General features: G+C 34.2%; 1 protein-coding gene across 1 annotated transcript; it reads left to right on the top strand.

Moving 5' to 3' along the window:
- The first annotated feature begins 6 nt into the window (after positions 1 to 6).
- LOC131033107 (LOB domain-containing protein 1-like) lies at positions 7 to 27,945 on the top strand. The gene is made up of 2 exons (XM_059217776.1): positions 7 to 57; positions 27,604 to 27,945. The coding sequence occupies exons 1-2, from the start codon at positions 7 to 9 to the stop codon at positions 27,943 to 27,945; spliced, it is 393 nt and encodes a 130-aa protein (XP_059073759.1).

Here is a 27,945-nt window from a genome sequence, read left to right as displayed (position 1 = left end):
CTGAGGATGCAGCAAGCGCTGCATTCCCCAGTCTGGGAACAGCAGCATGCTGCGTGGGTGCTTGGGGGCCCCACGTTGGGTATTATAAATTGTTTTTTTTTTTTATTATTATTTTTTTTTAGTTTTAAAAAAAGAAATGATATTATAATTTTGTTAGTGGTTTAAATAAAATCAATAAGTGTATTTGGTGTTTAATATTAAGTGATAATATATTGTTATTTAAACAATAATAACGATATGTTATTATTTAATATTAAATAATAATAATATGTTAATTGTAGTTTATAATGATGTTAAGATTAATGAATAATCTTTCGATTTAGTGATGAGGATTAATTGTCTTGTATTGTGAAAATAAATAAAATGATATAGAGGTTAGTATTAATGTTTGGAATAAAGGAAAGTTGGATTAAATTTAATATTAGTGTTTGTTATCCAAGTATTGTAAAATAATCGTATGATGATTGTATTCAACGAATAGTTGTTATTTTGGAATTATTTTATATTAGCTTGTATATATTTGTTTATTTGATTTCAATGTCGACTGCTTAAAGAAAGATTGCTTGTGTAGGATCTTGTTTTTTTTTAATAATTGCAGTCTAGTTGTTTTAATGTCGTCGCATTATGTTTAAATTTGTCATTATGTTGTCGATGTTTACCCTTGGTCAGGTGTCGATGTTCAAACCTTGAGGAAGTGGGCTATTATGTGTTATGTCCCTAATGGTCAACCCTGGGTTTGTGACTGTGAGTCCTCCACCTGTGTTACGTCTAGATAATTTATGGTTGTTAGCCCACCATAGAGTTTTCATAGATAGTCTTATCCAGTTAGTGACCTAGTAGAGAGAGTGGCTTTCGGGTGGGGGCCGCACCCAAAGTGGATGGCAGGATAACCCCTCGAAAGTCAGCTATTAAGTGATAACCTAATAATTTGTTTAGGGGGTGGGTAGTTATTAATTTAATTAAGATAATGTATCCCGTACACGGTTGAGTGCTTGTATAGGCTCAAGGTGTTTGGGAAGGCCTGGAATGGAAAACCTATCACCTTGTCCTCACGAAAGGTTGGTAGGGTCCGCATGATGCTTAGATGGAGCCGGGGGTTCGGGAGAGGTTACCAGGATAACCCATGATGGGGGTCGGGACCTATGGAGACCTACCTAGGGTAACCATCTTAAGCCATGTGATGACACTCTCTCTCTAGGGTCGCTAGTGTTTTGTGAGTCGAGTCACTTGTGTACTGCGGAGTCATGTGTACTGTTGTACTTTTCTTGCTTGCTTGAGGGTCTTCTGCTATCTCCTAGCATGGTGGGGTGGTTCCATTATGGGATCACATGGTTGGGTGGTAGTGCCACTTCCCATCGGATATCTTGTTCCTACCTTCACGCAAGGATTGGCTTCGCCGGTGCATCTTGGTTCTTGCTTCGTGTAGCACTTATGTTCTTGATTTTGTACCTTGAGGCCCATGTGGTCATTGTATCAGCAACTTGTAACCTTTGTATTTTATTGTTCTATGGAAGCCATGTAATTTATGGAATATTGTAATTTAAGTTCATGGGATATATATTGTTTCAATTATCTTTCCTATTATGTATAAATGAATCATTGGAAGTATGTATGTTGTAATTCTTTAAGCCGATCTTTTGGAGATCAATTTATGAATATGAGTTATTTAATCGTTATTGGCTTTCCTTAATTTAAATGGATGATTGGATTAATATTGTGATGTGGTTTTATTTAGAAGTAATCTTCGTTGGTAACCCTTTAGGATGTAATGTTATTCTTCCGCTTATGTTAATTATTGAGCAAAGTTATGATTATTTCCTTTAATCTTTAAAAAAAAAATTATTGCGCCTTTTAGTTGCCTTGTTGTGTTGCTATCCTTTAGGGTTCCTGGCGGGGCATTACATAACATTTACTACAAAAAATTCTGAAATAATTAACTATAGGTGTATTATCAAACCATAATTCATAAGGTGTCTTACTGGTTTCTCCTTTAATATGTACTCTATTGAATGTGTAAACTATTGTACTAACTACTTCTCTCCAATAGATATGAGCTAGATTAGCTTCCATCATCATTTTTCTAGAAACATCCAAGATAGTTCTATTTTTCTTTTCCACAACTCCATTCTGTTGAGGTGTCCATGAGGTAGAAAATTATCTTCTAATACCATGCTTGTCACAAAAGTTATTAAACTCATTGGATGTGAATTCTCCACCATGATCTGATCTCAAACATTTAATCTTCAATCATGTCTTAGTTTCCATTTTAGCCTTAAAGATTTTAAACTTTTCAAATGCTTCATATTTTTCTCTCAGAAAAGTAACCCACATCATTCTAGAATAATCATCAATGATTAGCATGAAATATCTATCACCATGAAAACTTTTAACTATAGTAGGGCCACACAAATCAATATGAATAAGATCAAGAACATATTTGATTTATCTTGTACACTCCTAAAAGAGGTTTTGGCCTATTTACCCATTTGACATTCTTTACATACCGGATTATAGGGCTTCATAACCTTAGGTATATCTCTAACAACCTTCATTGAACTGATCTTCACAATGCAATCAAAATTCACATGATACTGCCTTTTATGCCATAGCCAACTCTCATCAATTTGTCTAATCAAACATGTCTTCTCATCGAAGTTCAAATGAAATATGCTAACTTTTGTCTGCGTACCGGTTGCAATCTCTAAGCCAGATCTATTAATGATTTTGCATTTTCCATCCTTGAACTATAATTGAAATCCCTTATCTACCAATTGTCCTTCACTCAAAAGATTATGCCCCAAACCTTCAACATAATAAACATTGTCAGTATTGTTATTACCATCCAATGATATAACTCCTTTTCCTTTAATCATACATGCCTTGTCATCTCCAAATCTAACTAGTCCACCATCAATTTTTTGCAATGACAGAAACTTCCCTAATCTTTAGTCATATGATGTGAACAACCATTGTCAATTACCCATTCATCCTTATCCTCAATTTTAGTAGTAAGTGCCTTCTCCTCAAGTACATTCTCTTCCAGTATTGGATCATATTCCTTGATAGCCAAGAATACCCATTCTTTTCCATTACTAGATCCACTAGTAGAGTCATTTGTTGTTTCATCATCTGAATCAATAATGCCTTCCTCATCCACCAAGTAGCATGATTTGTCTCTTTTTTTCTTGAATTTATACTTGTTCTGATATCCAAGGTTAGGTTTAAATATTCTCTTAACTCTTTCTTTAAATATTGAATTCCTTTTAGGACATCTAGATACAAAATGACCAACCTTATTACATGCAAAACATTTAAAAGATGCTTTTCCTTAATACTTACTTCCTACCAGTCCTTTCGGTACTCTTCTAGCAAATGGTTATTCAAGTTGCTCAAACTCATCATCTTCTCTCTTCATATCTTCTAATTCTTTTGCATATAAAGCTCCCCAATCTTGCTTACCATTTGTAGATGTAGATGCATGAAAAGAAGGTTCAGTCTTCACAGCTCTAGAAGGTCCAAATTCTATAAGCTCAAAAGAAGATAGTTTCCCAGCCAAAGTATCTCTCTTGATAGAGGTATTAACCATTGTTCTCAATTCATTAATAGAAGTAGCCTTCATTTTGTAAGCCGGTGGTAGGGCTCTCAAGACTTTAGAAACAATCTCATCTTCATTGAGAGTTCCACCACAACATCGAATTCCCATTACATTCTCATTTACCCTTTCCATGAATGCAACGATCCTTTCATCTTCTTCCATCTTCATGTTTCCATAGCTTAGTCAATAACCATCAAGTTTAGAAATCTTCGTTGTAGGGTCACCTTCGTTAAGAGTTTGCAACTTATCCCATATGGCCTTTCCAGATGATTTGTCGATTAATACTATTATTTTCTGAATAGAAAATGCACACAAGAGGGTTTTTCTTGCTCTATAATCACTCTCAAGCTCCTTGTCCAGGTTTTCCAAAAGAGGATTTCCAAATCCTGGATTATAGGGTGTGACACCATTCCATGTGATCTCCTAATTCTCCTTGCCAAGACATCTCAGATGAGTCTCCATCTGAATCTTTCATATGTATAATTTGTTCCTTCAAGCCTTAGTATATCCCTTTGAAAGATATCTCTAGAAGAACACGATGAACTTGAACTGTTAGTCACCATAGGATCTTCCTCAAGTGGTTAAGCTTTCTGTAGAGAGGACAAAGGTTGTGATACCAATTATTAGACAATTCAGATAACTAGAAGACAATTGAGAGGGGGGGTGAATCAGCTATCATAGATTACTGCAAGCTTTATCAATTTAAAACAATAGTACTAGAATAGTAGTTAATCCAATAAAGTATACATAATAATGATAGAATAAAAGCCATCCACACAACATCAATATTTGTAATTGGAAAACCCTGTAAAGGGAAAAACCATAGTGTGAAGTCTACCCACAGTCAAATAAAACTTTTGTAGTAAGTATGTGAATTTACAATGAAGGGGCTTGCACTTGCAATAAGGCCAAGAACCTAGAGCACACTTCTCATCACAAAAGGAGTTTCACTGACTTCATACAAATCCAAACTACAATCTAGAGAAGTGTTGAGCTACAAAAGATAACATCTCCTATTCCTGAGTACAGTTCCAGTTAGGCTCAATAGTAGAGGACTAAATCCTCTTATAAACCCAATTCAATCTCTAATTATTGACCAAATCCTCTAGCAAGAAGACATTACATTATTGGCACATTACATTCCTCGATCTTGACCTCTTATATTAACCACCATGATCTACCATGAGATCTTACATCTTATTTATACAAACCCTCGACCATAAAAAATCAGGTCGGCCACAAAAAAATAAATCAATTACATAATTACAAACCATGTCATGCTTAGACCAAAACAAATAATATCCAATATGTAAGACATCCCAAAAATACAACAATAGGTCCTATACATATGCTACATCAATGTTCTTCCATAACCTAGAACAAGTGGGATCAAGTGTAGGTCCACACGCTTCAGCAATGATCTTCAAATGCCAAGTCTCAAACATGATCACCAACAACATCTTGAAACTCTATTAGAAGTTTTACCAACACCAATCATGTAATGCATCAAAGATCTTCATCAAAAGCTCTGCCAGTAAAACCCTCACCAAAACTAGAAACCCATCTTCTAGGTAAGTAGGATAGCATCCAATCACTAGACTAAAAGCAACTAACCCAATATGATTATAAGCATCATGAACAAGCCAATTCCATCGCCCAATTATACCGGAGTCAACCGAATCATGCTCGATCCAAGTTAACCAAAAACTACTCAGCCCACCAGAACTAGAAGGGTGTCGGTAAAGCATCCAAACAGCTAGTGTTGACATCAATGACAAAACATAGATGCAACAAAAAATTAATTCTACCGAATGACCAACAACATCTACATCTACATATATCTCTTTAACTCATATTAATAATCTAGCTTATTGATAAGAAGAATTAGCGAGCCCACATTATCTCACTATGCTTATTTATCACAGAATCCTTTCACTTGTTTATGTTTGAACTTAATAGATAGCACATGTATTTATTGTATGTCTATTGATATCATACTCACACTATCTATATGGTAGAATGACAAAAACCTTGCTCAAAATGTCTCATTGTATTTTATTAGTTTATCAAAATATTATGATGGGAAATTTTATTCAATAACCACTTGTGTTTCATTGTAATTCAGAACATCCTTTCTCTATACTTCTTAGCAATATTTATATAGTGCAATTTGTTTAGGTCATACCCACATTGTATCTTATTGTCATTATTTTTCATAGTTTTTGTGTTTTACATGTTACACATGGACACTATCTTAATGTTTTTTATTAGGGATAAAATAGCTTTTGAGGGGGACCCAAAATTGACGAACCTAAAAAATTTTGGAATTAATGGGAATCCAGAACCCACGAGCAGAACAGTACAAAAAGATATAAACAAAGACTAACAATAGCCAACTATCAACCAAATATCAGCCAGCAAGGTAAGAACAAGTAGAGCCAGCCCCTTGGACAAAACCATTCAACAAGAGATGTCAACAACACAAGAGATAAGAGTTTTGCAAGGCTCCCTTAACCTAAAACTACATCAACAATCCAAGGGTTTTACAAGGGCACCCTTAACCTCCATCAAAATCTAATGATTTTTTCAAGCACCTTAACTTGATCCTTGGGTTTTAGCAAAGTTCCCAAAAGCTTAAAAACCTAAAGGACAAGGGTTTCATAAATCTCCCTTAACCTGAATCATGGGTTTTGGCAAGGATCCCATTACCTTAAAGAGTTTATCGGTGGAACTCAAGATCATCAAGAACCAAGAAATTGTAGCCTCTAAAAAATTGAACTTCACCTCTCTTGAAAATATCCTCTCCACCTAAATAGAAGATGATCCCACCTCAAAAGGGATAGAAGAAGAAGAATCCTCAAAAAAGTACTTAGGCTTCCAAAACGTTATCACAAGGGAAACACCCATGAAACCCAAAAATGACCAACACTATGCAGTGAAAGCAACCAACAAGCAAAACTCCATCTCTCCTAAAGAACTCCTTTGCACCTTGAGTGAAGAGGATCCCACCTCAATAGGATCGGTAGAGGAGGAATCCATGAGAAAAATAAACCACACTTAAAACTAGTCTAGTACCGAGTATCCAATGTCAAGATCAACCACCAACGCACAAATTCTCACGTCTTCCCCACAAGATGTCGCCACCTCCAAAGGGAACACAACCACCTCAATAGGATTGGTATATAAGGAAGAAAAGGACCCCACAACCAAAAATAGAGAGAAAGGCAGAAACAAGCACTTGAAGCCGCAACCCTCAGAGGAACAAGGGGCAACAAAAATACCAAAACAACCCCCTAAAAGACCAAACAATGAAGGCTTAAGCCACACTAGAAAATAAAACCAATGTACCCAATGATAGGGAATAGAGAAGCCTGGAGAGTGACAAGGAAAAATAATTGCACAATCCAAACACATAGAAATAAGGAAATGAACCCATGCCACAACACAACAACCACACCGCAAAGAGCCCAACCACTAGCCGCACAAGGACTAGGCCTAGAAAGCCCCATAGATGCACGAAAGAGCCGAAATACAACCACCACACTACAAACCAAAGGGGACAAGCTGAACAAAGTGAGGACAAGAGCCAAAACATCCTCAAGAAGGCCACATAGAAGGCACCAAACAACCCAAAAAACAAACCCTAGGAATAGGGGGCCACCGTCAAAAAGGGGCCAAAAGAGGAGCACAACATGAAGACATCAATAAACAAACAAGGGGGACATGAGATCCCCACACAACATAGGACTGCTACATCATCATTTTCACCCCAATCCCCTTCCTTCCTAGCTTCTACACCTCCTCTAGAAACCCCGCTTCTGCTCCTGCTCATCCTAATGATATCACTATATCTTAATGTTGTTTGCACATGCAATATTAGCAATATGTATAATTTTATTTGTTAATTGCATTAGCCTCTATCCTCTACACTCTTTTACATTATAGCTCATCTAAAACTTTTATACTCTCTAAACCACATTGTATGAAACATACTTCCTTGGGACAATTATGATATTAAAATCCCCCATATATCAATAAATGTCATGCCCATATTGTTTCTTAATGCATTTATTAATTATAAATAAGTTTATATGGATTTCTTTGTGGGCACTTTTTAGGCAATGATTTTAGGTTATACTAACACATGGCATTGTATTGATTGTTGTATGTCAACATCCACACACAAAGATATGAAAAAGTGGAACACACTTTGCAAGAGTTTTATGAAGGATAGTGATGTATTCAAATATTGAACAACTCCTTAGAATACCTCTGGGTCCCACTACTAAAATACTCCTTAAAGAATCACTTCCAAAAATATTCTGGTATGAAAGTTGAATTATATATACTATTTGGATACAAGAAGTCCATTGACAAAGTGTGTCAACAATATTTCTGCAAAGATGAAGACATGGATGATTATGCTCAAATCAAAAAATGTTTAAATAATTATTATGAATATTTGGCTGGACTATTTTCTATATTGTTCTATATAGAGTAGATAATTACGTTCTTAGTTAAGAAATGTGAAAGTAAAAATAAAAGATAATATATCTAAGGAAAATAGGAGATTTGACTAAGATGTATACCATTGATTTTTAAACCTAATAGTGCCAATAGTATCTCAATTCTTAAATCCTTGTTCAAGTGATATTCTTACATTACAGTTGATATTGTATATATTTCTATATATCATAACTAAGTTAGATAGTGTGGTATGTGTGGTCTTTGTCTATAATTAAGGTTTTTTATCTATAATGTAACTATTAAAATAAATGTCCTTGAAGCTTAGGGGCTTCTATAAATAAGTCAATTTGATATTACTAATTTTCTTGTATTATTAATATGTTACATACTACTAAATGTTAGGTTTTTCCTCGTTATTTTATTTTTGTAGGAAATGAACCAAACCCTATAATGTATTACTAGTATAGAAATATACAAAAAGAGTCCTAATATAACAAAAAGGTCAACCTTGTTAACTATCAATAGAGATATTTATTAAACAATTAGGTATATATGGACCAACAAAAAATTTAATCTCATGTACACAAAATAATATAGAATAGATTCAACTTGTAAGCTCTACCATAAAAAAAAGTTCATCAAGAACAAGGATTGCATCCATGAACTTATGTACCCTTAAATATTTAAAACAAAAATTTGAGCACAAGTAGGTGATATCAAACAAATAATCAACTCCTTAAGTATAGCTAAATGAGGAAACATAAAGACCACATAATACAAATTTCAAAACCAATATGTAAAGGATATGCGACTCCTAAAGTATTGAATTCCAAAAAATAGAGCCAAAATGGAACCAAAAATACAAATACATTTAAAATAGGGACATGCTAGAACCAAATTAAAAAACCTCATATTAGAAAATTATTTTTTCACACCAAAAGAATAAAGTCCACCAAAACAAGGCTTAAAAAAGACAAATTTAACTTATTAAGAATGTATTAAAATTTATGCAGATTTAGTTCTTTTTACTAATAATTCTTGTGTATTGTTGAATTTTCTAACAAAAATGCTTCATGATTAACTTCTCTAAAGAAATGCACGATCTCACAAATATAAAGTCCATCCAACAACTTTTTAACCTTCTCAAGATGGTACTTTAGAATGAAATTATGGCATCCTTTCTAGATAGAATATTAAATATAAAAAAATATATGTTGATGATTTATGTAAATATATGCAATAGTCATATGAGAGATGTATCTATGTAGTATCTATGAGTGTATCCAAATGTGTGATCGGATAAGTGTGTGAACAAGTGTTTTCATCTTTCGGTAGTGTGAAGAAGTATGGTAGAGTAGATCAGATTACATGCTTAACTGGAACTATAACTGGGCATAAGGAGATGCTATTGTATCAGTTCATGATCTTTTAGGTGTAATCCGAATGTTTTTGTAAGATAGTGAGTCTTCCTCAGAATTGTAGCCCTTCTTGTTATTTGATTTGATCAGTGAGCTCTAGGAAGTGTGCCTAAATGCATGTGCATTTCCCATTGTAATATTTAATTTACTCCTAACAGGGTATCATCTAATTGTGGGTTGGTTCCCACTATGTTTTTTCCCTTAATCGGGGTTTCCACATGAAAAATCTTGGTGTTATGTGTGTTATTGATGTGGTATTGTTTTGTTCCTGCATTGATTAATTATCAAATCTAAAATTGTGTTTGAGTTAAGTAAAGTTTGTGAGCACACTGATTAACCCCCCCTCTTAGTCTGTTGCATGGTTGCCAACACTTCCAAGATAAATGTGATGATCTAAGCAAGTTGTTTCTTGCTAGGAGATAATAAAATCCTATGGGGTAATTTGAACTTAACTCAAGATGCCCAAATGATACCCAAGATGATAAATCTGATGCAGGAACCCCCTAGAAATGTATGTGATGTGTTTGAAAGATATGATAAGTACTACTAAACAACCTTTTGACTCTAGTTGAAAAATGTAAATTGTATAAAAAAGTCATGAAAAGGATGATGGTTGAATGAATGGAATCCTCTGGAATTGGCCTTAGAATCTCAAAACCATAGTTGTCGTATGAGTCCATAGACGCATCAAAATATTTTGAAAACACAGTTTTAGAGTCCAAAAATGCAGTTTCATAATTGTAGTGTAAATCTCAATTTGTACAAATATGGGATATGGTCTTCCAAAAGCATGCTAGAAAGTGACATAGATGTGGTCAGATAAGTTCAAAAATGTGTTTTCTTAGTTGATAATATTTTCTCAGTACTGTTTGTAAAGGTGTCAGAAATAAAAATAGATGCAATAGGATAAGTAAAAAATGCACAAGAAGTGAACACAAACACATTTTTGGAAAATTCTCAATTCTATCAAAAATTTTGAAGTTGTTCATAACTGACTAGATCTCAATGTTGATATTTTTGTAGAAAGAAAATATAGGAAGCAAGAAGACACAATGTCAAGAGGTGTTGTCAAAATATGAGTGCAATGTGTATGTGCAATAAGCCAAAATAACCCAATTTCCATGGGTATCAATACAATAAAAAACACTTCAAACTCTTCTTAGCCCTAAGGTTAGGGTCTCAAGGCAATAACTCCAACACACATGATGGAATCTTCATTGACTCAAATGTAGGGATACCTTAATGGGTGTATACACTATTTTTTCTTTGTATGAGCAAACAGGTAGGGGCCTCCAGAACTAGAAGGATGACCCAATCACCCTCTCCATGGAAAGATAAAAGTAGCTTATGATATGTCGAGGATTTACGTATCATCTCAAGGGATCCTTATGGTGAGTATCTTAGGGGAGAAACAAGCTATCCCCTTGCACTAAAGCTATCACAATGTTCGAGCATAAATAGAGTGTGCCACCACTTAAGGTTCTTAGTCACAATATGGGACCTATACTCGTCTCTATACATGTAGTGATTTTCTCAATTAAGAAGCTTCCTAGCCCTTTGAAACAAAGGGGTTCTATGCATGACAAAGATACTAGGGGAAATATCTATCGATATAGAACAATGGCACCAAGTGAATTATGACTTTCATCACATCCACATTACTTATATAGTAGAGTGGAGGAAAGTATTTCTTGGGTCATTCCCTCTCAGTTGCATGAATGCTTCAAGAGGTAGGCCCTATAAAGAAAAGAGATTCTTAATGATTTCTTTTACACTCAAGATCTATGAAAGCGAGAGGAGAGGATACTTTATTAAACACCTTAGGGTTCTACAACAGATTTCTCTTACTTCAAACAAATGTTCTTTGTAGTGCACCAATGGAAGTTTTTTCTAATCTAATAAAAAAAAAACCACTCTCCCGAATTACCCCTACAAAAAAAAAATGTTTTAGTAGTTTCAAAATTACCCAAACTTGCAATGGCAAATATTAGATCACAAAATGAAATCGAAAGGGGTCTTCTACAAATGATTTCAAAAAAATTCATCTTTCAACAACCTGGAAGAAAAAAAATGCAACAAAACAGACCAGAAAGGCGTTAAGAGTTAGCAAAAACATGATAAAACCCTAAACCCTAGATGTGGCAGGACAAGCCACATATGCGATAGAAACTGACAAAAACACAAAAAGACCTTGCAAAATAGAAAACTGTGAGATCCAAAAATACACTAGGACAAACTACAAACATACTAATAATAAAAAAAAAATGTAGTAATAACTAAAAAAAAATCATTGGAATCAGATATGTTAGAAAATTCCAAAATCCATAGGAGTGACAGGATGGATAAAAAATGTGGTAAGAATGACCATAAATGTGTCAACATAAAAACCTACAAACAACCAAAAACTAGAGATGTGATAGGAATCTGTAGACATGATAAGATGAGCCATAGATGCAATAAGAAGAATAATCATTGCAAATGTCAAATCTATAAATGTAAAAACACTAACAACATTAAAATATTAGAAAACTAGGGACTAGGTACCACCAGGTGTGCCAAAATATGTGCGGTGAAATTGGAAGACTAAATTATTGTAAAACCAAATAAGATCCAACCACATAAAACCATAGTTCTATAGTGAAATCCTCCATACACTAATGAAGAGCCTAAAAATATACAAAACAACAACTATGAAAGATTATACAATCACATGCTCATTCTAGGCTTTGATCTCCATTTCTTCCTATCTTGATTGATCTTGATTTGATATGTTGGTTGCTATTAGATTTTATGTATGCACACAAGAGATCAATGAAGAACGGATTGTGGTTGTGTAGATGCATGATTGTTATGAGGACTTGCACGAGCATTAGGATTCATATTAGGATTGATAAGGATAAAAGTATCTTCTTATATAGAGAATACCCTAGAAATAAAGGGATAGGATTAAAAAGTGGAAAAATAAATGGTTCGCTAGGATTGGAGAGTAGATATAGAAAATAGGAAAATATTAGGGAGGTGGTTTAAGGTAAATTAAGAGATGAATGACAAGTGTCATGGAAAGAAAAAGATAATAAAATAATTAAATTATAAATAAAGATTTAATTTAATAGAAGAGGTGGGGCCAATTAAATTAATAAAATATTTATTTAAATAGGGAAAGGCTAGAAAAGGTTTAGTGAATTAATTAAATAAATAAAAATCTATTTAATAAATAGAAGGCTTAGGATAAAATAATTGAGTAAATAAAATATTTATATAATTAGGATAGGACAATTTTAGATGTCTACAATACCTATTCTTTGTAATAAAAGAAAATTTGGTGGCTCAGTGATGTAGGCCAAATAGTTTTATCTCTCAGTCAGATGTAAGGGTATTAGGAATGATATTTAGGTGATTGTGTCTAATTTTTATGACCCGAATTCTAAACTTAAGCATTTTGTGGTGTGGGACTACCTATGGTATTTTATACACAATTACAACATGGAAAATAACGTAGTTGGGGGGCGATTTTAATGCCACTTTGGCCCCTGAGGACAAGCGAAGGTGGCAGATGCTTGGCAATTTGAAGTCTATCAATTTTAAAAGATGCTTCAATGACCTCACATTGTTGGATATGAGGCCTAAACATGGACGGATTACCCAGAATAAAAAGAGATTGGATGCAAATAATATTCTTAGTCCAAACTTGATCAAATCTTTCCTCAAATCTAAATGGTTGGTGGAGTTTGGGGGTTTCAACTCAGATGTTCTACATTATGGGGATCTATTCATTGAGTCATTTCTCTTATTTTGAGAAATCCTTTTAAACGAACGCATATTCCTCTCAATATGGAGTCCTTCTATTATGAGCACCTTGATTATGGTGATCTGGTTGGTTAGTAGTGCAACACTAAAGTTATAGGATGCAAGAGATTAGAGATTTATTGTTTCTAAAAAAATTTAAGAGGAAGGCTAAGAAGGCTATGGATAATTTTTATTATTATTTTGTTAACAATAGTAGGATGGAGTCTAATCTAAGAGGTGTTGAGAAAGAAATTTCAAAATTTGGGTACAATCAAGACTACAAGTTGAAGGAAGTTAAGTTCTTAGATAGTCTAAATCGGTTGTTAAGAATGGAAAAGATTCTTTTCATCAGAAGTCTATAGTGAAATAGCTTAAAGAGGGTGAGAAAAACATAAGATTCTTTCATCTATCTAAAAACATTATGAGGAAATAGAATAACTTCTTGAAAATTAGTAATGATGAGAATGTTTTCCTTGAGGATATTGAAGCCATTAGAGGTGAAGGATTGATATACTTTCCTGATCTTTTGGGCTCCCAAGTGGCTTAAAATCCTTAAATTCATGAGGAACTTCTTTGCTATATCCATCATCGCAACATGAAGTCTCATAGCGATTTCCTTTCAGTCTCTTTTACTATGGAGGAGATTAAATTTTTTTTATTCTCATGGAGCTAAGATGACTCTAAAGCCAAATAGTTTCCAAGTGAAGTTTATTCATAGATATTGGGACTTCGTTGGCAAAGATGTTTGGAGGGTAGAAAAGAAATGTAGGGAGGGGAAAGCTATTCTAAAGTCAAAAAATTGGTGTTTCTTGGATTTGATTCCAAGGTTAAATATTAGTTGACCTCTGATTAGTATAGACCTATATCTTTGTGCAATGTAAACTACAATAAAAAGTCTCTGAGGGCATGACATCCATGTTATAGGTGTGTTTGTATGGCATTATCTCTAAGGAACAAATTGACTTCCTCAAAGGTAGAATACTTTTAGATGGCATCATCACTACTCGTGGTCATTCAATCGATCCACCGTGAGAGGAAAAAGAGATGATAATTAAAGTGGATATGAATAAAGCTTATAATAAAGTACCCTAGGACTTCCTAATCTAGGTCATGAGAAAGTTTGTCTTTTTCAAGTCTCGATGTTGATGAATTGTCAACTTCATATCTATGCCTTCTTATGATATTTTGGTGAATATGATTCCTATTGGCTTCTTCAATTTGAAAAGAGGCATTCACCAGGGTAACTCGGTGTCCTCTTTCCTCTTTATTTTAGTCACGGAGGTCTTGAGAAAAAGTTTGAAAAAGGAGATGCGAAAAAGAAACTTGGAAGGCTTACAAGTCTTGGGTGGTTCATTGAATATCTCCCATATGCAATTTGTGGAGGATACTCTCCTTTTTGGGGTTTCTAAGGCCAAAGAAGCTTGCACTTTCAAAGAGGCTCCTAGGAAAAAGGTGAATGATTCCAAGTCTAAAAATTTCTTTGTAAATGATGGTAGCTATTATAGGCTAATGATTCAAAATATTTGTGGCTATTATATAGATTATCTTCCTAGAAAGTACTTGGGCATACCTGTTATCAAAAAGTGTATTTTTGAAAGAAAATAGAGCAATGTTACCAATCATGTGCAAATGGTGTTGGCCTCGTGGAAGGGTAAGTGGCTATCTTTAGTGTTGGTGTAATTATTTATTCATCTTAGATATAGTTACACTTTACGTAAGTTTACTTAGGTACATTCATAACATAGGAGTTTGCATATGAGACACTTAGGGAGATGTGCTACATTGGTAGTGTGTGTAGGAGAATTTCCATCTTTTATGGTGTGATCTTGTTGTTACTTATCATATCCACTTATATTGTGAAGTGATAATTCCACATTCGGTGGGTGATCCACCTCATGTGGAATATTTTACAATTTCTCCTACCTACCCTTGCATATCATTGAGCCACATGTCATCATTGTGTACTCTCTTGTCTCTTAGCATTGCCTTGATAAGTAGGCTCATCTACATTGTACCCAACAATTCTAATGATCTAGTTGATCACTTTTGCATCTTGATAGGAATACAATTTATTCTTGTCATATTTTATCTCTCTTATCATTGTTCTATCTTATGGTCTCTTTGATCTTGGTTGCTTCAAGGATAATCTCACATGGTATCAGAGTGGTAGGAGAACCTTTGTATACCCTTTGGAGAGATTTTGAAGGAGGTCAAGAGGTAGATCTAAGGATAAGCATCTTATAGAGGCTTCCTAGACCAAGTCTGACCTCACCATTGAATCCGGGTGGTCGTTTCCATGAATTTTAACTATAAATTTGGCCTATTCTGATGAAAGTGCGATTCAGGGCTTGGTAGAATTTTTTTTACTAATTAGGGCAATATGGTACAAATAAAAAAAATTTGAAAAAATTATGCAAAAATGTTTCTAAAATTTCATTATGAATTTCATATTTTTTTATGTTTTATTTGTAAAAGTCATATATTAAAAAAAAAAAAAAATTGGGGGGGGGGGAGGGGGGGGAGTATTTACACCTACCCATGACACCCTTACTACGCTTTCATTGTTGCAAGGTACCTTTAGCTCATATCACTTCTGCCCACTTGCCGACCACCACTAGCCCCGCCACAATTCTTTGATCATTCTTTTGTCAGCTTCCCAACCTCCTCATGCTAGTGACCTACCCTCCACATGCCAGTGACCCTCCTCTCGTCGATGACCTGTGCCAACAGTTGTCATCCTGGCTTGGGCAGTCTCTAGCCGACCTACTTCGTCGCCGACAGAACATGTCGTGCATTGTTTTTCGGCCTTGAGGTTTCCCACTGATTGTTTGTTGCTAGCTTGCCATTGCATCACATTCTTTCGAACTCCCCCAGCTAGCCGTGACCTCGCCGATGATACACACCGATTACCTCGCCGATGACCTACACCCAGTTACCTTGCCGACTCTGTGTAGCACCTTAGACAAGCCCAATTCACCATGTGTCATCTTCTCACGGGTTCCAACTTGCACACTCATCATTGTACGACAAGTTCCACGCAACCTGCATAGTCAAATTTGCCACGTATTTTGCTAGATCAGTAGACACATCATTCGCATCTGTACTTCCACGTAGAAATTCACGTCATGGACCGACCATACATGCCATGTCACCTGTCATACTAACACCTATAGCGCCACATCAACAATCGTATCTGCCACGTTATCTGTCTATATCATCAATAGGGGGTGAAGTTTTCGATGAGAGTCATACAACCATTAAATTTAATCACTTGATTTGCAGCCATCATCATTTAAAAAAAAAAATTATCAGCCCCCTCTCATTTGGCTTTTCGATTTTATAGTCCAACTTCAAGAGGCCATATCTTGCTCATTTTTGCTCCTTTTTTGGTGCAATTGTTTTTTAAATGGGCTAATTGTTTTTTTAGTTTCATGTGGTTGTATTATTCTTTGATTCCGGTAGACATATTTTTCATAAAATTCAGTTTTTTGTGACTGTACCTGTCCAATCCTCGTTTCTGCAACTTCCAGGACTCTGTTTGGGCTCATTCAAACTCCTTTCCAAGTGCCATTTTTTTTTAAAGTGTGTGATTTTTCATCTACTTTAATAATATTCTATCCGTTTGCAGTGATTTTGAGTAGATATTGTACTTTCCACATATGGTGTTTTTTGGCCAATTTGGTACATGTATTGCATATATCTATCTTTCTGGTCTTTCACATTGTAGTTCTAATCCTATTGATGAATTTGTAAAACAAAATCAAAATTCCAATTTTTCTTTGTTTGCAAGCGGCCTATTGTACATGCACTACATATAAAGTGCCAAAATCATCATTTGGGTTGGGGGGGTGGGGTGTAATTTGATTGAGTGAATTTGGGGGTGTGTCTCTTATGATTTTGGTCTCTTGTGTTCTTTCCTTTTGCTGCTATATTTTCTCCTAAGTTTCCTCTCTTAAATCCGCATAATTATGCTACTTGGAAAATTGATGCATGGAGTAAACTAATGGAAAAAGGGTTAACTCACTACATTGATGGAACTATTGTTGCTCCTGTTGATCCTAAGGCTGATCCCAATAGTTGCTTGAATTGTCTCACTAAGAACATCATGGCAATTGGTACCTTAAGAAAGTATGTATCAAAGGATCTCATCTTTCATGTTGAAAAATGTACCTTAATTAAGGATGCTTGGCAAAAGTTTCAAGACTTTTATGGTCAACTTTATGAGATTGGAGGATATCAAATTGATAGTGATCTCACCATGTTAGATCCCAAGAACTTTGATACAATACAAGATTTTCACTAAGCCAAAAGAGTTGTGGGCACAACTCAATTATTATGGAATTGATAAGAAGGATACTCATTTGATCTTCAATTTGATGGGCAAGCTTCCACAAGAATATGCTGCATTTTTTTCTAGTTTCCAAACCCATAGGATGACAATGGGTTCAAGCTACACAATGCCTACATTTGATGCTTTCACTGAAATGTTGATGATCGAATAAACTAAGTTGATAAGCATGGGAATTATTAAGACTTCTAAGTCTCAAGAATTAGTGGCAACTCAAGGAAACAAATGAGATAACTCAAACAAGGAGAAAGGCAAATCAAAGCCTAAGGACAAAGCACCACATTCTCCACAACAAGGAGATTCATCCTCTTCCAAGAAGGACAATTCACAAAAGAAGGAGAGACCTACTTGTGCCTATTGTAAAAAGGTTGGTCATGAGGAGCATCATTGCCATTCTAAGAAAATAGATGAGCTCATAAATATTCTCAAAAAGCACAACATTGATTTGCCTAATGCTTACAAAAAGGAGGATTCATCACCTTCCACTTCCTCACAATCAAAGGGGAAAGTGCAAGCATTCATGGCCTCAACAACTGGGAAGAATCACTATTTTGGGAAAATAAAAGGAGAAGCTCTTTGTGCTACGACAAGTCATGATTTAGGGAGATGGCTTCTAGATTCGGGGGCTTCTTGTCATATGGCATCTTCACAGTCTATGTTTTCTACATTTGAGCCATGCACCATGCCATATATTTTGATGGGAAATCATACAGACATGGATGTGATTGGGAAAGGAACTATTGCCACTGGGGATAACTCCTTCAATGATGTTTTGTGTACCCCATTTGACAAACAACCTTATTTCCATCTATCAAATCACACATGGGGCAACAAAGAAAATTGTGGAGTTCACACCTGAGTCAGTTTTTATTAGAGACTTGGAGAATAGAAATATCATTGCGATTGGGGCAGTGGATCATGCATCTCAGTTATATATCTTTTCATATTTTGTTCCTTGATGAGGATGATTTTACATATGCCAATTCTCCACATGATGATTCTACATATTATAATCACACTTCTTGTGGTGATTGATATTCTGAGGAGAAATTTGGGTACTTGAATTTGGGGATTCTCACATGTGACCTCATTCTTGAGCCTTGTGTTTCATCTCCTCTTATTGATATCACATCACCTCTTGCACCTAATGATGAAGATAGTGCGATAATTTTTCCTTCTTGTGATTTAGTGTAGTAGGATATATCTTGTCTTCTAGATTTAGCTTCATGGGATGAGTACTTGACAAACATTGAAGGTTTGTTTGTGGAGTCCTACATTTCATATTTGGGAGACATCATTGATGATATTCATCTTCTCTTTGATGAGGATGATCCTTCTTCAATTGTTGTGATGGAACACTCTGATCCTCTTGTTCAATCTCTACATGATCATTCTTTCAAGTTTGACATGATTGTGGATACTTATGTACAATAGTTGGAGGATGTCTCTTTATCATTAGAGGAGACATGTGAGTCTTTGTATATTGTTCTACGTTCATCTCCACTAGATCTTGGAATGCATTTTTTAGCAGTGTTGATCATTTCACCACTTTTAGAGGGGGTAACTTTTAGCATCGACATGGCGACACTTGAGTAGATTTCAAAGGCTTTATTCATCATGAGTTTTTTTCCTACATCTTCCCTTCATGATTGGGGAAGCTACATGCATACACCTTTGGTTTTGTTTCTTCCCAATGGGAGGAATGTTATTAGCCATTCATGAAGCAGTTTCTTCATTCATCTTCGAGCTTCTACCTTTGGTGCAGATTCTACATTGAGAGAGGGCTACTTAGCTTTTCTTCTTCTCTCATCTGGGGGGGCATTTTCCTCACATGCGATTCAATCCTTCACGTACTTCTTTGAGAGGTCTTTGTATATAGTCTTCATCTCTCTTTTAGGGGAGGGTTTTTCCCCATTGGGTTTCTCTCTCTTTCCGCACTTTATGGAAGATTGCATTTGCATTTGTACATGGGTACCTAACAAAGCCTCATAGTCGGGACCCATCTTGCATTGCTTCATTGCATTGTAGACTTAAGTGCATTTCCCTAAGTTGCACTTAAGGGGGGGGTGTTGGTATAATTATTTATGCATCTTGGATATAATTACACTTTACATAAGTTTACTTGGGTACATGCATAACATAGTAGTTTGCATATGAGACACTTAGGGAGATGTGCTACATTGGGAATGTGTATGTAGGATAATTTCCACCTTTTATGGTGTGATCTTGTTATTTCTTATCATATCCACTTATTGTGGAGTCATAATTCCACCTTCGGTGGGTGATCCACCTCATGTTGAATATTTTATTATTTCTCCTACCTACCCCTACCTACCCTTGCATCTCATTGAGCCACATGTCATCATTGTGTGCTCTCTCAAGTCTCTTAGCCTTGCCTTTATAAGAAGCCTCATAACATTTTATGTAACAATTTTGATGATCCAGTTGATGTCTTTTGCATCTTGATAGGAATACAATTTATTCTTGTCATATTTTATCTCTCTTATCATTGTGCTATCTGATGGTCTCTTTGATCTTGGTTTCTTTAAGAATAATCTCAAGAACTCAATGAAAAGTACAATAGAGAGAGACAAAATACATGATAGGAATACAATTTATTCTTGTCATATTTTAACTCTTGTATTATTGTGCTATCTTATGGTCTCTTTGGTCTTGGTTGATTCAAGCATAATCTCACATTTATGTAGTAGAATTACACTCATTGGAGTGTCCTTAATAGACCATTTTGATTTACACCATGTTTGTCATTCAAATTCAAATTAAGGTGGCTAATTACTTGAAATGGATGAAAAGAAGCTTCTTATGGAGGGGATGTGAAGAGAGATTTAAATAAAACTTAGGTGAAATGGGATGAAGTATACAAACGAGTCCTGCAAGGTGATTAAGGAGTCATAAAATGTAAGGACATAAATTTACCTTTGCACAAAATTGGTTTGGAGGATTTACAATGAGAAAGGAAAGTGCTGTAGTGGGATTGTATAGGCTAATTATCTTAAGGATAATATATGAATAATATTTTCTCTTGCAAGATGCTTAATGGTTGGTGCATTTAGAATTTTCTCCAGGCCCATTATTTGTTCCTTAGATCAAATAAGATATGGAAAGCTGGTAGGGGTGACAAAATTTGTATTTGAAGGGATGGTTGGTTTGAGGATAATTCTCTTAGGGCTCATGCCTTGTATATTTTCTCTATGACATAATTTGAAGCTCTAATGGGGGATTGAGTTTTAGATTATATTGAGGGAGACACCACTCTTAGATCTTGGAAATGATTACAAGCTCTATTGATGAATTGCATTCCCCTTGTGAGGATTTTGAGGGAAAATTAAACAAGTGGCCTCTTGTTAGGGAGGTAAAAGATGACAAGCTTATGTGGAAAGGTCATGATAGTGGTGTTGTTATGGTTAGGAGTTCTTTCTTCCCCTACTTCTCCATGTCGACCTTCCTATGGAATTATAAAATAGGGTGCATGTTTGGAGTTAAAAAGATAAGTGCCTTCCTCTGGCTTGCTTGGAAGTGTTGAGCCTTTAGCTAGGATCGACTTTAGATGCTAAGCAATCTTGGTCCCTCATGATTTGTAATGTGCAAACAACAAGTGGAGAATAACAACCATCTTTTCATTCATTGTGAGGTCACTTGACAAATCTTTTTCATTCATTGTGAGGTGGCCTAGCAAATTTGGTGTCACTTTTTAGCTAAGTGGGGTTTGGCCTAATGAATTGGAAAGATGTAGCCAACCTCCTAAATTCTTGAATTAATAAAGTTGTGAGGCCTAGATTGCATTTGATTTGTGATGTGGTGCTTGTAGTGATTATTTGATCACATTGGACTAAGAGAAATCATCGTATCTTTAGAGAGGAATAGTGGTGAGTAGATATGATTTGGGACATAATTATTTGCACCATAGGGGTAATTGGGAAGGCTCATAAAAGAGACAGTTGGGAGCTCAAGGACTCTGAGAGGAAACAGGAAAACGCTTGGCACTACTTTTGTTTCTTTTTTCCTACCCTGGAATAGGTTCCTAGAACTTGTAAGAAACATAAGTAGGGTGCACTAGAGAATGGGTGGATCATATGTAAAACTGATGATGTTACTAAGGGGAATTTGGGCTTAGCTGGGGAAGGAGGTATTTTTCGAGATACTTTGGGAAATCCTATTCTACTCTATGTTGTTGACTATGGTGTTAATACTAATAACTTAGTTGAAGCGAGGGTTGATCTTATGATTACCAGAGAGAAAGGTTGGAGAAAACTATGAATTGAAGAAGACTACAAAGTAGTCATTAGAGTTATGGAAGCATGTTTTTTTCACAACTAGAGACTAGAAGTGATTGTAGTTGCAACAAAGTTTATTCTTGAAAATTGGAAGAGGTTATTATTTTGCATGTTTCCAGGTGAGACAACAAAGTTGTGTACTAGTAAGCAAATGAGGGTGTTTGTCTAAATTCTAGGACCAACTATGTGACTAAAGTTTGGACCAAATATCTTCTAATTGATGTTTGTGATATGATCACAAGTGACAAACCTATTTAATGTTTGTGGTAACTGTTTCTTTTGTCTATTAGCTCTTGGTTTGGTCTTTGTGATCTCTCTTTTATGGTTGGCTCATATTGTTGAGCCTTTTTATACTCAAGGTTAAACATTTTCTTGTTTCTTTTTTTGATTTCCAGACCTCTAAAACCGGATTTTTTACATAAAAAAAAATAAAAAATCTATATATAATAAAAATAGAAAAAAAAGTATACTCTATTTTATTTGCATTTCTAAATACTAAACCAAATCTTTATAATCATTTAAATATTTTCCCGGATTAACTAGAATATCATTACTTTTGGTTATGCATTGATTGTGATATCATTTACTAGATTCTCTGTATGAACTTTGAAAAGACTTGGGCTTTATTTTATTTCACGTAGTATAACACCAAATCCAACATTCGTACACCCATTCTAACACGCAGTCAAATTTTAACACCTCGCATGAAGAGACAGCGCGCATATAATCAGTCAAATCTTTCGGCGCGAAAAAGAAAACGATCTATTTACACCTCGCGTCCCTGTAATGCGTCTATATATTTTAGATATCTATCAATCAATATTTTGTCCAAAATCTATTCCATCTCCTTAGACATTTACTCATCTTGAATTTGACTCTGATCTTCTTGCATTACTGTTAAAAGCTATATATTTACTTCTTCCTGCTGCACACCTGATTCAGCGAGAACAGGACATGTCTCGTATTGTTTATCCATGTGCCGCTTGCAAGATTCAACGAAGAGAATGCGGAGATAAATGGAGGCTTGCTCCTTATTTCCCACCAAATTACCAACCTCACAATTCGAGTGGTTCAACTCTGGACACTTATTCTAAGTATAAATGACTTTTGATCGACTTTTTTTCAACTCAGTTTGAAATTACAACACCATTCTTTTTCTGTGATATTGGGTGGTGAGGTGGCTTATATCAAAGCGGAATAAAGTAGTTTGTGAAAAGAGAATCTAATACATCAGAGCCCACAGAAAGAGTCGCCCATGTATTTCCACTTCGTGTCTTATAAGCGACAATTTATAAAATGAGTTGGTCCTACACGCGCGAGACTTATTTTCAAGCCGACGAATATACAGTAGGGAGAGTATTATAAATGTGCACATTTGACAAGCCGACGAATATACAGTAGGGAGAGTATTATAAATGTGCACATTTGACGAGTGTACATCATTGAAAGCAAATGTGTCGATTCTTCAGGAAACAAGACAGCTATACATGGTGTAGCTTAGAAATTTTTTGTCATATTTATATAGGTACAAATGGTGTATTTTTGTGTAGTTAGTTATATATCCATGGTCTTTGTTTCTACCTAGTTTTATATGTGTTTTTATTTTATTTTATGTACATAAAATTTTAAAATATTTAACTTATATTAATCTAATTCAGATTATTAATAGAATTTTTATCTATAATTTAGACATTGATCTAATCTAAGTGTCTAGTCTAAATCATGTTTGCTGTTATAAGGTGTTCTTAAGCCATTACCTTGATCATTAAAAATGTAAAATCAAAACTGAAAATCATAGTTTATTGGTCCCCACTTTTACACTTTGATACCAAGTCAATTATGCACTAGCATTCATGATTTCGCGTTATGTTCATAAATAAAACTACATTAATTTGCATTCATTAGATACATAGAAGAAGACATATTAGACCCAAGAATCTCTCAATACAAAGACATTCAAGAATAGTAATGTCCATGCTTGCACATACTATAATGAAAACACATAAATCCGAGTGCATGTGAATCATCTAAAAATCATTATGCAATTCATGTGCATATTTCAAGAATGTTGTTTGTGAAGGTATTTTAAATTATGCAAACCTAGCTTAAAAACCATTAAGATTGTGAAAAAGAACATCATTGTCTAGCAGTCTATTATCTGAGAGTTCATAAGGCAAAATCCTACTTAATCATCCAAAATTAAGTTTGTAGGTTGGAACTTGAGCCAAATATTAAACTTGACTCTACATAAAACAAAGAATGATAATATGAGTATACTCTACATAAATGATTAACCTATCAACGATATTGTAAATAATTTTATATCTAAAGTTTTCTATCTAATATAGCACTAATTTTATTATTCTTTCATATCATGTTCATTTTAGGGTTGCATTAGAAAACTTATTCATCCTACCCTACTACCTTAACTCCACATTTTATCGTGATATTTCCTAGGGTTTCTTCTTTGTTTGATTTGTAGGCATTTATTTTATATTTTGATATGCTCATTTCATGTGTTTCACATGATACATATGTTCTATTTTCATTCACACAATTCTATGCTTTGGATATGGGTGTCATCTTTATGGAGGTTTTATTTTATCATGTCTTACTTTTATTCTCCTTCTTGGTGTTAATGAATGAAAATTATATTTTATTAGAGAGTGTGAGTGCATTTATTTACTTTTTTCATAATGATATTTAGCCTCATACTATCAATGATTATTCTTCAACCAAGGATCTACCATTTTTCCTACCTATAACAATAGTAACACGTTTTGTAATTATATATCCTTATAATCTCATCATAACCTAGATCTATATTATTTTTATGAGTTACCCTCCATTATATGTGATGCTGAACTTTATGATGAATACATATATTACCCCTCATCTTACATTTCACATGATCATTTATGTATTTTCAAATAATATATTATTTCACCATGTTGGATTTGTTAAAACTTCATTGTCTTTACACAATGATAGTATACATTTTTTTTTAATATGAATTGCAGTATGATTATGATAGTTCTAAAAATTAATCTTTCTATGTGAAAATAATATTTCTTTCTAATTATATGAACATGGATGATGACACATTGCTTATGGAAAATTTTAGATTTGTGCTTGTGTAGTAGAGTTTTAATATAGTTTGATTAATCTTGTTTTCTCTATTCTTCTTTTTTAATTTTTTTTAATTTTCGCATTGACTAAATTTCTCTAGACCTAGTTTTAATTTTAATTTCTCTAGGAATTTGTTGTACTTTCATGGGTATTTTTTTTGGTCATTAAGGGCCACATCACCTTATTTTTCACATGTTAAGGGTAGTGATCCTACCTTTGTCCCTATCTCTAATCCATTGCCATACTTTGTATAATGTATTTTTATTCTATGGTTGATATATTTTAATGCTAGGATGGTTATATGTTCTTACATGCTTACCAATTAATTTTTATTTTTCATATAACCATGATTGAGATTATTGCACAACATTTTTTTTCTACCAATCATTTTTTAATTTTTTTTTTAATTAATTTATCTGATAAGACATCATTTTAATCAATAAAACTCCTTAGGGTTTATAAATTAAAGAGGTCTACAAGGATTATTAGTTATTCCTTTTCTTTGAAGAGTTCATAAGGCTATACTTGAAAGAAAAATACATGCAAGGAGAATCTTCATCCTTCGTGGACCATAGTTTCATTAGTTTAATGCATTTACTCATATAAATGTTTGAGAATGTTACACACATAGAGATACATGATTCATATATAGAAATTCATGTGCACCTAAAAATGAGAATAAAATGTAATGGTGAGTTTCAAAAATCCATGATGTGTTTTCTATTTATTTTTGTGCCTAGTTTTTATCAATGCCTTGATACATTTATGTAGCAAAAAATATCTAGATTTATCAAAAGTTATTTATGTGTACCTAACTCTCTACACATCACTTATCTCTATAATTTTATGCCCATAATGAAAATACAATTCTTCTTTCATCCTAACCATTAATCAAATTATAATCCATAATCCATTGCTTTTAAAAACATTACTTTTAAAAAATTATGAATATTAGTTATTTGCCCTAGGTCATATTGGTAATTGCAGTGCTATCTTCATATCCATGATCTTTATCCTTATAAATATAAAATTAAAATTAAACAATTCAATCAATTGTCCTCTCTTTTAATTTTTTGTCTAAAGATAATTATGTGCAAAAATTCACATATTTTTCTTTCATGTATAAAAAGAAACCAAAATTTATCAATTATAGAAAAAATAAAAATTGAGAACACATACAACAAAAGAAATTCATGTTTATTTTTTATTGATGGAGTTCGAGAAAATAATTCATGCTTACATTTGTGATATCTAATCATACACTCAATGTATTGTAAGTGAATCACCTAGCAACTATTCTGAAATTTGTATGTGCATATTGAAGAATGTTCATTTTTATTGTATTTTTTAATATTACTAACTTGATTGAAAAAATGCTAAGAGCGTGAAGGAGGTAACATTGTTCATTTAATAAGAATTCACACGATAGAATTAAAAAATCGTTAGGGGTGAAGCTTGTAGGCATGGAGCATTTTCATAAGTGGAAATTAGATCCAAAATGGTAAATTTGACTAAGCACTAATTAAAGATACTATTTTGATTATAATCTATATACACGAAAAGTTAGAGTATCCCCAATTTTTTTGAGATGCATATATGTCACTTTTTTGATCTATTGACACACTTTGTTTGATCACAATTGCTAAACAATCTCTATCTTCTTTTATAACTATTAATAATTTGACTATACTTTTTTCTTTATATGATCCTCTACACCCTACAACTCATTATATCTAAATTAATGTTTATTTACTTTAATTTATTATTTAATCTAAACTCTTCTCATACTTATATACTTTTATAATACACTAAATCTTCATAATTGCTTGAATGGTAAATGTATTAATTACTAAAAAAAAATTTGGCTTACCCTTTGTATTTATCTTTTCCATCTTAATTGATTGAGATATTATTTACTACACTTTAAATTAACACTGTCTAGAACTCTATTGATTTGACATTCAACATTCGTACACATATATGCCGCCTGACATCAGATTAGAACACCCCAGACGCTGTCGTATAACCAACCATACGGGTGACATACCGCATATAATCAATCGAATTTTTTGGAGTCGCATGGTGATAAAGAAGATAATGTCCCATTTACACCCGTAATATATCTAAGTATTTTAGGTATCTATTACTCACTTCTTTCTCCCAAATCCATCTCATCTATATATTCTTGAATTCGACTCTAATACTCTCCCTTTACTATTAGAAGTTAATATATATACAAGAAATCAGAAGAGATCTCCCGTATTGTTTACCCTTGTGCCGCTTGCAAGATTCAACGAAGAAAATGTGGAGATAAATGTGTGCTTGCTCCTTATTTCCCACCAAACGATCCACACAAATTCTTAGTTGTACACAAATTATTTGGGGCAAGGAACATTAGCAAAATCCTGCGGGTATGTATCAAATGTTTTTTCAGATTTTTTCCACACAATCGAAACAATTTGATTGATTTAACTCTGCATACTTATTCTAAATATAAAAGGCTTTTGATCGACTTTATTTCAACTGAACGCGGATTTTATTTCAATATCATTCCATTGTGTGTAGGATATTGCGGCTGAGAATAGAGAAGATGCTGTAACAAGCCTGGTATATGAAGCGAGTGCGAGAGCGAACGATCCAATCTACGGTTGCACTGGCGCCATCTGTCGATTGGAGAAGGAAGTATTGAACCTTCAATCGCAACTGGCAACCGTTCAAGCAGAGCTCCTCAACACACAGGCTAATCTTTCGCCTCTCCTCACCGGATTTTGTAACTCCGTTGGAGAAGAAAATGCATTGGGTGTCGTACATCAAAACGATCCATATAGTGAAAATGGAACAACAGTGGATAACCTAAGGGTTTTGCAAGACGATGAGGGTCCGTTTGGATTATGGGCGCCTCTGTGA

The sequence above is a fragment of the Cryptomeria japonica genome, chromosome 3 (assembly GCF_030272615.1).
Source record: "Cryptomeria japonica chromosome 3, Sugi_1.0, whole genome shotgun sequence".
NCBI classification, from domain to species: Eukaryota; Viridiplantae; Streptophyta; class Pinopsida; order Cupressales; family Cupressaceae; genus Cryptomeria; species Cryptomeria japonica.
The sequence above is the reverse complement of the archived record's forward strand: the minus strand, read 5'-3'. Positions and strand labels throughout refer to the sequence as shown.

What these genes read in the sequence shown, in the direction of transcription:
- LOC131033107 (XM_059217776.1), top strand. Translation starts at nt 7, where the DNA reads ATGCAGCAAGCGCTGCATTCCCCAGTCTGGGAACAGCAGCATGCTGCG. An exon ending in AACAGCAGCATGCTGCGTGG is followed by an intron (nt 58 to 27,603) that starts GTGCTTGGGGGC and finishes CATTGTGTGTAG; the next exon opens with GATATTGCGGCTGAGAATAG.